Source organism: Mobula birostris, chromosome 9, assembly GCF_030028105.1.
Source record: "Mobula birostris isolate sMobBir1 chromosome 9, sMobBir1.hap1, whole genome shotgun sequence".
In the NCBI taxonomy this organism is placed as follows: domain Eukaryota; kingdom Metazoa; phylum Chordata; class Chondrichthyes; order Myliobatiformes; family Myliobatidae; genus Mobula; species Mobula birostris.
Genome location: NC_092378.1, coordinates 130,403,353 through 130,415,527, shown reverse-complemented (window position 1 = coordinate 130,415,527; position 12,175 = coordinate 130,403,353). Strand labels below are relative to the sequence as shown.

Here is a 12,175-nt window from a genome sequence, read left to right as displayed (position 1 = left end):
TGTTTAGTCACATCCTCAAAAAATTCAATCAGGCTCGTAAGGTGCGATCTTCCCTTGACAAAACCATGCTGACTATTCCTAATCATAATATACGTCTCTAGATGTTCATAAATCCTGCCTCTCAGGATCTTCTCCGTTAACTTATCAACCACTGAAGTAAGACTCATTGGTCTATAATTTCCTGGGCTATCTCTACTCCCTTTCTTGAATAAGGGGACAACATCCGCAACCCTCCAATCCTCCAGAACCTCTCCCGTCCCCATTGATAATGCAAAGATCATCGCCAGAGGCTCAGCAGTCTCCTCCCTCACCTCCCACAGTAGCTTGGGGTACATCTCATCTGATCCTGGCAATTTATCCAACTTGATACTTTCCAAAAGCTCCAGCACATCCTCTTTCTTATATCGTAATGTTCAAGCTTTTCAGTTTGTTGCAAGTCATCACTGCGATCACCATAAGCCTTTTCCATAGTGAATACTGAAGTAAAGTATTCATTAAGTACCTCTGCCGTTTCCTCTGGTTCTATACACACTTTCCCACTGTCACACTTGATAGGTCCTATTCTTTCACGTCTTATCCTCTTGCTCTTCACATACTTGCAGAATGCCTTGGTGTTTTCCTTAATCCTGCCCGCCAAGGCCTTTTCATGGCCTCTTCTGGCTCTCCTAATTTCCTCCTTAAGCTCCTTCCTGTTAGCCTTATAATCTTCTAGATCTCTAACATTACCTAGTTCTCTGAACCTTTTGTAAGCTTTTCTTTTCTTCTTGACTAGATTTATTACAGCCTTTGTACACCATGGTTCCTGTACCCTACTATAACTTCCCTGTCTCATTGGAACGTACCTATGCAGAACTCCACACAAATATCCCCTGAACATTTGCCACATTTCTTCCGTACTTTTCCCTGAGAATATCTGTTCCCAATTTCAGCTTCCAAGTCCCTTGCTGATGGCTTCATAATTCCCTTTACTCCAATTAAACGCTTTTCTAACTTGTCTGTTTCTATCTCTCTCCAATGCTATTGTAAAGGAGGTAGAATTATGATCACTATCCCCAAAATGCTCTCCCACTGAGAGATCTGACATCTGACCAGCTTCATTTCCAATACCAAATCAAGTACAGTCTTTCCTCTTGTAGGCTTATCTACATATTGTGTCAAGAAACCTTCCTGAACAAACGTAACAAACTCCACCCCACCTAAACCTCTTCCTCTAGGGAGATGTCAATCGACATTTGGGAAATTAAAATCTCCCACCACGACGACTCTTATTATTACACCTTTCCAGGATCTGTTTCCCTATCTGCTCCTCGATATCCCTGTTACTATTGGACAGCCTGTTTTTAAAAAAAAAACACAAAAAAACACCCAGTAGAGTTATTGACCCCTTCCTGTTCCTAACCTCCACCCACAGAGACTCAGTAGACAATCCCTCCATAATGTCCACCTTTTCTGCAGTTGTGACACGCCCCCATCTTTTTTGCCTCCTTCCCTGTCCTTTCTGAAACATCTAAAACCCGGTACTTGAAGTAACCATTCCTGTCCCTGAGCCAGCCAAGTCCCTGTAATGGCCACCACATCACAGCTCCAAGTACTGATCCACGCTCTGAGCTCATCTGCTTTGTTCACAATACTCCTTGCATTAAAATAGACACATCTCAAACCGTTGGTCTATGCGCATCCCTTGTCTATCACCTGCCTATCCTCCCTCACACACTGTCTCTAAGCTTTCTCTATTCGTGAGCCAACTGCCTCTTCCCCAGTCTCTTCGGTTCCCACCTCCCAACAACGCTAGTTTAAACTCTCCCTAGTAGCCTTAGCAAATCTCTCTGCCAGGATATTGACACCCACCCCCCCCCCCCCCCCAGGATTCAAGTGCAACCCGTCCTTTTTGTACAGGTCACACCTGCCCCAAAAGAGGTCCCAATGATCCAGAAATCTGAATCCTTGCCCCCTGCTTCAATCCCTCAGCCACGCATTTATCCTCCATCTCACGTGGCACAAGCAGTAATCCCGAGATTACTACCTTGGTGGTCCTGCTTCTCAACTTCTTTCCTAACTCCCTGTCGTCTGTTTTCAGGACCGGCTCCCTTTTCCTAGCTATGTCATTGGTACCGATATGTACCAAGACCTCTGGCTGTTCTCCCTCCCACTGCAGGATATCTTGGACGCGATCTGAAACATCCCGGACCCTGGCACCTGGGAGGCAAACTACCATCTGAGTTTCGTTCCTGAGTCCACAGAATCGCCTGCCTGACCTCCTAACTATAGAGTCCCCTATCACTACTGCTTTTCTCTTCCTTTCCCTACCCTTCTGAGCCACAGGGCCGGGCTCTAAGCCAGAGGCACAGCCACTGTTGCTTCCCCCAGGTGGGCTGTCCCCCCAAACAGCACTCAAACAAGAGTACTTACTGTTCAGGGGGACAGCCACAGGGGTACTCTCTAGTACCTGACTCTTCCCCTTCCCTCTCCTGACTGTTACCCACTTGTCTGTCTTCTGTGGCCCCGGTGTGACCACCTGCCTATAAGTCCTTTCTGTCACCTCCTTGCTCTCCCTGACCAGACAAAGGTCATCCAGCTGCAACTCCAGTTCCTTAATGCTGTCCCTTAGGAGCTGCAGCTTGACACACCGGGTGCAGATATGGGCTTCCGGGAGGCTGGGAGACTCCAGGACTTCCCACATCTGACACCGAGCACAGAACACCGGCCTCACACACATACTTCCTTTCTACAATTAACACAGGTAAACCTACCTGCCTCGTCCCATTACAGCCTAAGCTCATTGAGTCAAAGCCCTCTCACCCTGCTACCCTTTCACTCCGCTGCCTGCTGGATATGGCAGTCTTTTTAAACTTTTCCCACTCTACTGGCTGATGTCACGAGCCTGCGCAGTCTTGCCTCTCTTTACTCCGAGTAGTAAAATGCCTTCGCTCCGGAAATCCTCAGCCGTTCCACTCGCATCTTCGAATCTGATTAATATCGCATTGCTCTTTTAGGAAACTGTTGTTCACATATTAGCTGCTGTATTTCCGGGACTGTATCATGAGCCCTGCATTTAAATCAAAATCATTATTATAAAATGTGCCATGAAAAGTGAGGGACCAAGCACAGAAACATTAAGCTGCTGGAAACACTTACAGATCAGGCTGAGTATGTGTACTGAGAAACAGAATCAATGTTTGAGGTCTATGACCCTTCGTCAGGCCTAGCACTGAGCTCTACAGATTTCCACTGCCTGCAGCTGTCCATTGCTAAAACTCCAGTTGAAAATGACCTTTTCTGCTATTGAGGCAATTTTGGATTTGCCCTTCCATTTCTGCTTGGATTCCTTCGGTCTTGATTTTCTGATTGACTTGTGGAACTCCACAAAATTCTGCCTTAAAATGTATGTAGAACATACTCAATACAAATCCCTTTGCATCCTATATGTTGCCTTTAAAAAGTTCCATCACAAATCATGTATAACTTGTGTACAAGTTGTGGTGACTTGCTGTAAATGGGTGGTTCTGTGTGTCTGACCAATAGGTTTTTCTGACTGCCTTCAACTTTTTGTTTAATAATTCTCCACTGCCACCTTCATTTCAACCTGCACTAAACCATTATATATCATAAAACATTATGCATCACACTTAGTATTAAGAATGAGCAATTTGACCACTTCTACCCATAAGACCTTCCCATGGTCTTATTGTTGGATTTTTCCACTTAAAAGGAGTAGTTAATATGCTAAAGAGAATAGCGATAAAACTTCAGGGCAGTGGTGATGCAATATTGCAATCTATAGCAGTCGTATCTGATTAAATCATCACAGTCCATTTTCCATGTCTTAGATTTACACTAGAATGTCTGGTCCATGTAAAATTACTAATTTTTCTAACTGTATGCATGAGTACTGCCTTGTTTCAATACTCAATAGTGCATCATGTAATGGTTCATACATATAAATTCTGTGAAACTGAAGCAAATGATGTGTCCATCAATACTATTTGCATACATATAAATTCTGTGAAACTGCTGCAAATGATGTGTCCATCAATACTATTTGTAGAAGAAGCTTTGGAATTTGTTTTTCATTGGAAGATTTCTATTTGATTATCATGGCCCGTACACTGTAAGTTAAATTGTCTGATTCCTATAACACTTCATGCTTGATAAATACATTTACATTTTGCACATTTACAGAACAGAATTTGCAAAACATTTATTGAAATGTAATTTATACAATAATCAAAATAATCACCTTCATCCATGGAATTCCTTACCAAAACACACACACAAGCCCCAATTCCTTGAAGCTTGAAATTGCATTTTATATGCAGTGAGTGAGGGGTGCAAGAGTATAACAAGGATCTGAACGAAATTGGGTAATATTTTCATTCAGTTGTTTACTTGAAATTTTAACTCCAGCAAGGGAAGCCCTGCATACAAGCTGCAGTCACTTTATGCCTACATTAGGTTAAAGAATGTTCACTGGAGTTGCATTACTGCCTGCAATATATTATTCGGGGTAAAGTGTTGTCTTAAGGAAAGAATTTATGACTGGAAAGAATTCTAGAGCTATTTTAAGTTAAGAGTTTATTTGTGATAGAGAATAGATGGCAGAATAAAGATGAAACTTGGGGACTTCTCCAATACTTGCGTGTTGCCTTATGCTTATAAAGAACTGATGCAGTCCAGTCCTGCAAATCACTGTCCTGTGCAGCTTATACAGTAGAGTTGTTTTCACTTGGAATAGATGGACCATGATTTGGGGAAAAAAAACTTCACTGAAAAACCAATATAAGCTTTTAGAAAAAAATTTCTGTGTCAGTGGGTTATTCAGAATTTATACACATCAGATGGATTCAACCCTAATGATTGATTTTGCTTTCTTTCATTGTTAAATGACTGCCAGACATTTTGATGTATCTAATTAGAGAGCGAGAGAAAACTACAGTATTTACCAATGGAATTAGGGTATCCATATGTGTTATAAATTATTTGAGTTTGAACTTGTCCTTGCTTAACATATACATCTTGCACATTCTAGCACTCGGGCTGGCATGTTTATAAAATGATTAATTAACTGTACGGTTTCAAAGTGGTCCAATAACTTAAATGTTATCTTCTTTAGCCGTTAAGATTCTGTAATGGTTATCATCTTTGAAGCTAGTATTCAAGTCAGAGGATCCACAAATTCAATTAAAATTTATACCTAATTGCTGGATCAATACTGCCACATTTTTTTTTTTTATTACTTTTTCATTGGTGTAATGCAGCTTCTTGTCCTAAATGTAACAGAACTTCATGTAAAATAAACAAGGCCACGGTATTTCCTCTTACAATTGCTCGCTTTAGGTATCCCAAATTTGTTGTGCAAGATATCACTCATTCGGTCTGCAATTTTTTAAAACGCAGATTGTCAGTGCTAATCTCCAAATTGAATATTGTTTTTATCAAGCTCTTTTATGTCCATCAGCTCATCTTTGAAATATCAGTTGGGCTGACCTGTAAAATAATCTCTTGTGTGTTTAACATTTAATTGTTCAACATTTGTTTTAAGCTTTTAATGAGGGCAACTTTTCGACCACATCTGTTGTTGGGTCATTTAATTCAATAAATCAATGAAAAATTGCAAGGCACATTTTAGACATCCTGACCCTAAGTTGATTATGTGGAAAGAGTTCGATATGCAAAAATATTCAACCCCTGCAACTGCAAATACTAATTGTTGCATAAGTGGGACCGCAGTGGAATTTTAGATATGTCAAAAATGTTCCATACTGTCGTGAAATATTTAACCTTTCAAATACCATGGTTATTGCAGTTAAGAATCTGCCTCTTAAGAGGAATATGGAGGGAATAAGCAGCGAACTGAAACTGAAGGACCAGACTATAATTGTATAGTTGCTTAAGTCAAAGTACAATACTGTTGTAAAATGGCATTACAGCTCTTGCTCTGAAGTGACAGAAAATAGGTACATTTCTCACACCAAGATTTAATTTATGTTATATACTGCTAAGTGAGATGTGTTCTAACTTATAAGTATTCTAGTATATTCATTTGACATTATCATGACAATATTAGATATCATATTAGATGCATTAAGTCAGACATCCCACCTCTCCCGGAAGTTCCAGGAGTCTCCCGCAAATTAATAGTGGCTCTCTGATGCCCGCAAATTATATACAATGTCCCAGAAATTGATTTTTTTTGAGAGCGAGTGTGAGAGAACGCGCGAGAGAGCGCGTGCAAGAGCAAGAAAGCAAGTGCAAGAGAGAGTGAGAGCAAGAAAGCAAGCGCGAGGGAAAGAGAGCAAGAGTGAGAAAGCAAGCGTGAGAGAGCGAGAGCAAGCGAGAGAGTGAGAGCGAGAAAGCAAGCGCGAGAGAGCAAGAGCAAGAGAGCGAGTGAGAGCGACCAGGAGCGAGAGAGCGTGCGATAGAGAGAGAGCGGGAGCAAGAGTGAGAGAGTTCCAAAAAAAGTCAGAGTGGCAGAGTGTTCCAAAGAAAATATAAAACGTACGTCACCCCAGACTACACTAAAGTATACTCCTCCCTAATAGGGGTCAAAAATAATGACAGTGTTTCTCGCTACACTGTTTGCAACAGTGACTTTTCTATTGCCCATGGTGGGTTAAAATGTAAAAGACATGTTGAGGTGAGTTTAACAGGTGTCATTCGTTCATTGGCATAGCTAACGTTATTTAAACTAGCTGGCTGGCTGCTTAGGAGCTACTCTATTGCAGACATCCTACCTTTCTCAGAAGTCTCCCGCAAATTGATGGTGCTACCTCCCTGAAATGAGTTTTTGAAGGGTGGGATGTCTGTTAAGTTATGCCAAAGATTAGGGTTAATGAAGCTCTTTAGTTTTGTGATTTCATGTAAGAAATTTACTACAATTTGTTTCCTCTTCCCATTTTGAATAGGTTGCTTTATCTACATTTGCAGTATATGTGCTTATAGACGAGAAGAATGTGCTGGATGCTCAGAAAGCTTTTGTTGCGTTGGCACTCTTTAACATTCTCAGATTCCCACTTAACATGCTACCCATGGTCATTACCAGTTTGGTACAGGTAAGTTAAAACCCTTCTATGCAAACACTTACAAGTACAGCGTCCATTTTCAGAGCATCTTTCCCAGTATTTAGCCGGCCGGTGGTGTAATGGCGTCTGTACCGGACTTCGAGGCGAGTTATTAGGTCACACTTGGAGTACTCTGTCCAGTTCTGGTCGCCTCTATATAGAAAGGATGTGGAAGCATTGGAAAGGGTACAGAGGAGATTTACCAGGATGCTGCCTGGTTTAGAGAGTATGGATTATGATCAGAGGAGACATGATAGAGGTGTACAAGATATTAAGAGGGATAGATAGTGGATAGCCAGCACCTCTTCCCCAGGGCACCACTGCTCAATACAAGAGGACATGGCTTTAAGGTAAGGGGTGGAAAGTTTAAGGGGGATATTAGAGGAAGGTTTTTTTTACTCAGAGAGTGATTGGTGCATGGAATCCACTGCCTGAGTCAGTGGTGGAGGCAGATACACTTGTGAAATTTAAGAGACTACTAGACAGGTATATGGAGGAATTTAAGGTGGGGGGGTTATACGGGAGGCAGGGTTTGAGGGTCGGCACAACATTGTGGGCGGAAGGGCTTGTACTGTGCTGTACTTTTCTATGTTCTATGGTCCTGAGTTTGAAGCTGGCCAGCTCCTTGCACACTTTGCATCTGTGCTGGGTTGAGTTAGCAACTTGGTCTCATTTAAAAAAAATAGACAAATGCTAAAGAAACAGCAAGTTTGCAGCCTGGTGCATCACAAGGCTCAGAGAGGAATAGTTTCCTGGTATTGCATTGTCTTCCTAAGTACTTTGTCATCCTGTCAAATCTGAATTTCAGAACTTTGCCATAGTTGGAAATATTTATCTGGGGCATAATTGGATGAGTTGCAGTTGTATGGATGGGGAAGTTTTTGGTCCAGATACTAGTGGAAGTTTGGATGTTGTTGCTTAAATTGATCTAGAAGCTTTGCATTAAATTGTGTTGAATGTGTACTTGAAATACCATACCCCTTAATCCTGTGGACCAATATCTGGGAAACGTGGTTGGTCTCTTTGTTGTCATAAAATTATATGACTCCTTGAGAAAATCGAAGTTCACACAGCTCATTTCAGATCATTTTACGTCCAAATTACAATCTGGTCTTTAGTGCTATTGGTTCCAAATTGAATTGTTAAATTGAACTAGCCAGACAAATGCATGTTGAAGGTGCTCATAACTTTTCACTGCTATTTTTCAAGCAAGAGTTTGTCAGCAATTTTTATGAGAGAAAGTAAAGCTCCCAACTTCTTAATCTGTTCATTTGTGTTAAAACTAAGTTGTGTTATAGTAAACTGCCTTTTTGGTGGGAGGGGAGTGGCAGAGAGAAAGTTTCAATTTGTTACTTGCAGAATCTGGTTAACTATTTTGTTTTCAGGCAAAAGTTTCTTTAGATCGCCTGGAAGCATTCCTTTCTCATGACGAACTGGACCTAAATGCTGTGAGCAGACATTTCAATTTAAGCTGTAAGTAGGATGATGTTGTATAAATCATAGATCTCTGCTTAGCATCTTTCAGATTTTATGCGAACTTTCCACTATCCTGGTAAAAATAATAATTTCTCTTTCAAAAGAACACAAATATTTGTTTTGTCAATTTGGGGTTAGTTTTACAATTCTAACTGCTGAATGATCCAGTTGCATGGATTTGTAGTTGGACAGTGTGGTGCAGGAAGGGATAGTGATTGAAGAGTGAGTGAGTGAGTGAGTGTGTGTGTGTGTGTGTGTGTGTGTGTTTGTTAAAAACGCAAACAACAGGAATTCTGCAGTTGCTGGAAATTCAAGCAACACACATCAAAGTTGCTGGTGAATGCAGCAGGCCAGGCAATATCTCTAGGAAGAGGTACAATCGACGTTTCAGGCCGAGACCCTTCGTCAGGACTAACTGAAGGAAGAGTTAGTAAGAGATTTGAAAGTGGGAGGGGGAGGGGGAGATCCAAAATGATAGGAGAAGACAGGAGGGGGAGGGATGGAGCCAAGAGCTGGACAGGTGATTGGCAAAGGGGATATGAGAGGATCATGGGACAGGAGGTCCGGGGAGAAAGACAAGCCGGGGTGGGGGGGGGGGGAACCCAGACGATGGGCAAGGGATATAGTCAGAGGGAGAAAAAAGAGAGTGAGAGAAAGAATTTGTGTATAAAAATAAATAACGGATGGGATACGAGGGGGAGGTGGGGCATTAGCGGAAGTTAGAGAAGTCGGTGTTCATGCCATCGGGTTGGAGGCTACCCAGACGGAATATAAGGTGTTGTTCCACCAACCTGAGTGTGGCTTCATCTTTACAGTAGAGGAGGACATGTTAGAATGGGAATGGGATGTGGAATTAAAATGTGTGGCCACTGGGAGATCCTGCTTTCTCTGGCAGACAGAGCGTAGGTGTTCAGCAAAGCGGTCTCCCAGTCTGCTTGTCCATTCGTCCCCCCCATCCCTCCCCACTGATCTCCCTCCTGGCACTTATCCTTGTAAGCAGAACAAGTGCTACACATGCCCTTACACTTCCTCCCTTACCACCATTCAGGGCCCCAGACAGTCCTTCCAGGTGAGGCAACACTTCACCTGTGAATTGGCTGGGGTGATATACTGCGTCCGGTGCTCCCGATGTGGTCTTCTATATATTGGTGAGACCCGACGCAGACTGGGATACCACTTTGCTGAACACCTACACTCTGTCCGCCAGAGAAAGCAGGATCTCCCAGTGGCCACACATTTTAATTCCATATCCCATTCCCATTCTGACAGGTCTTTTTTATTATCCATGGCCTCCTCTACTGTAAAGATGAAGCCACACTCAGGTTGGAGGAACAACACCTTGTATTCCGTCTGGGTAGCCTCCAACCTGATGGCATGAACATCGACTTCTCTAACTTCCGCTAATGCCCCACCTCTCCCTCGTACCCCATCCGTTATTTATTTTTATACACACATTCTTTCTCTCACTCTCCCTTTTCTCCCTCTGTCCCTCTGACTATACCCCTTGCCCATCCTCTGGGTTTCCCCCCCCTCTTGTCTTTCTCCCTGGACCTCCTGTCCCATGATCCTCTCATATCCCCTTTGCCAATCTCTCCCTCTCCTGTCTTCTCCTATCATTTTGGATCTCCCCCTCCCCCTCCCACTTTCAAATCTCTTACTCACTCTTCCTTCAGTTAGTCCTGACGAAGGGTCTCGGCCTGAAACGTCGACTGTACCTCTTCCTAGAGATGCTGCCTGGCCTGCTGCGTTCACCAGCAACTTTGATGTGTGTTGCTTGTTTGTTTGTTTCCTGTTGCAGTGCTTTCCGATCTTGGATTTCTGATTTGGGTATAAATTCAGGAATCTTTGACCAGAAACTGTACACAAAATGTAACAGAACCAGTTCTTGGGGATGAATTTTGCTGTTTATCAAAAGATTTTAAAAAGTGAGAATTTGCTTTTTATATTTAGTGTGTTTATGTTCTTGGCCTTTTCTAAGGATCTTCAAACAAACAACAACTTTTGAAATGGCGTTAGCATATTTCCTATAAACTAATGTTCCCCTGCTGCAATAAATTTTGATTCTTAAGTCAATTGGATCTTATGTTTTTTTTTCCTCAACAGTTCACGAACAGAAGGTCATTTTTTTGATATATCTTAATGTCCTGGCTAAGTTAGACTAATGTAAAAGATGCTAATGCAAATGTTGAAGAATGCCATTTTATTTGTGTGAAAGATTAATTATATTTTCTTTTAATTAGCATTGAACAGTATCATTGTGAATAATGGAACTTTCACTTGGTCTAAAGAGGATTCCCCATGTCTTAACAAGTAAGGAACAAAAAGACTTGTGTTTTAAAGTGCTAATACCAGCTACTTAAGCCAGCGTTTTGAGAATGATGTCCACCTCAGCACTTCTGCATTTTGCTTATCTTCAAAATGATTGTTAAAATGTAATTTTTATACAAAGGAGTTTGGGGAGGAGATGAAGTTTGGAGATGACTTTATAGTCTGTAGGGAGAGGAAGGTTAAAGGAAGGTGTTGCAAATGGGTGATTGAGGAACAAACAGTGAAGAAAATGTAATCCTATTTGTCCAATCTCATGCAGCACTCTGGTAAAAACAAGAATAGCTTTTCATTTCTGTTTTAATCCTAGCCACAGTTGCCTTCTGGTTAGTGTCTGAGTTTTTAAATTCTTTTGTAAATCAGTTTGTAATGTTTAAAAACTTGAAGGAGCATAAAAAGTTAGAGCAAAAATTGTCCATTTGTTCTCTCAAGCTTGCTTCACTGTTCAGTAAGATTGTCGCTGACCTACCCCAGACCTCAACTCCTTTTCTGTTCAAGATATCCCTCAATTTAACAAATTTATTAACCATCTTTTTAATATTTCCAATGAGCTAGCCTCCATATCTCTAATGGTTGTGCACTCTCTGTGAGAAGAAATCTGTCACTTTTAAATGACTAGCCTCTGAGCTTGATACGATGTCTCTTTGATATCAGTTTTCCCACCAGTGAAAACTTCTCAACATCTGCCTGTTATGCCACCTTTGGATCTTATTCTTAATCCCAAAGAATGCAGGCCCACATTGTTGAGCCCTTCCTTTACAGGGCAACTGTTTTGCCTGAGGAATTAAACCTGGTGAATGTTTGGATTGCCCCCAATGCAGTATCCTTATTTGATTAAGCAGATCAATGAAAGAAAGTAAGCACTGTATGTGGTGTTTCCAGCTGTGGCCTTATCGGCACCTTGTATAATTGTAATAACTTCCTGATTTCTAAACTCCAACATCAGCTTTTTAACATTATTCACGTTGTTGGGATGAGGGTTTTGCTGGCAAGACCTGTATTTATTACTTATTCTTCAGTGCCCTTGAGGTGGCGGTGATGTGCTATCACCTTGAATTGTTGCCTCCTTCTGCTGGACAATAATCTGATTTTAATAATCCACTTTTATTTAGATTATTTAAATGGACACTGATGTATTCATCTTCTTAGAATAATCTGTACGGCTATGTGACCTTGGAATCAAAACACAAAATAATGTGTCCTCTTGTCAGATAACAGCTTGTAGTAAAAACGAAGACAGTTCTAAGATTGTGTTGTAAATGAACAGATCTTGGCACAAATTACCGTGATTTTGCGCTGAATTATGTTCTTTCAAT

At 41.5% G+C, this 12,175-nt stretch overlaps 1 protein-coding gene across 3 annotated transcripts in view; it reads left to right on the top strand.

Annotated features, from left to right (window-relative positions):
• abcc1 (ATP binding cassette subfamily C member 1 (ABCC1 blood group)) overlaps positions 1 to 12,175 on the top strand; it is a 112,703-nt gene that overhangs the window by 59,571 nt on the left and 40,957 nt on the right. For all 3 annotated transcript variants that reach the window (XM_072268813.1, XM_072268812.1, XM_072268815.1), the window contains 3 exons: positions 6,903 to 7,049; positions 8,444 to 8,531; positions 10,775 to 10,844. In XM_072268813.1, the coding sequence (XP_072124914.1) occupies positions 6,903 to 7,049; positions 8,444 to 8,531; positions 10,775 to 10,844 (305 nt within the window). The remainder of the gene's footprint in view (positions 1 to 6,902; positions 7,050 to 8,443; positions 8,532 to 10,774; positions 10,845 to 12,175) is intronic.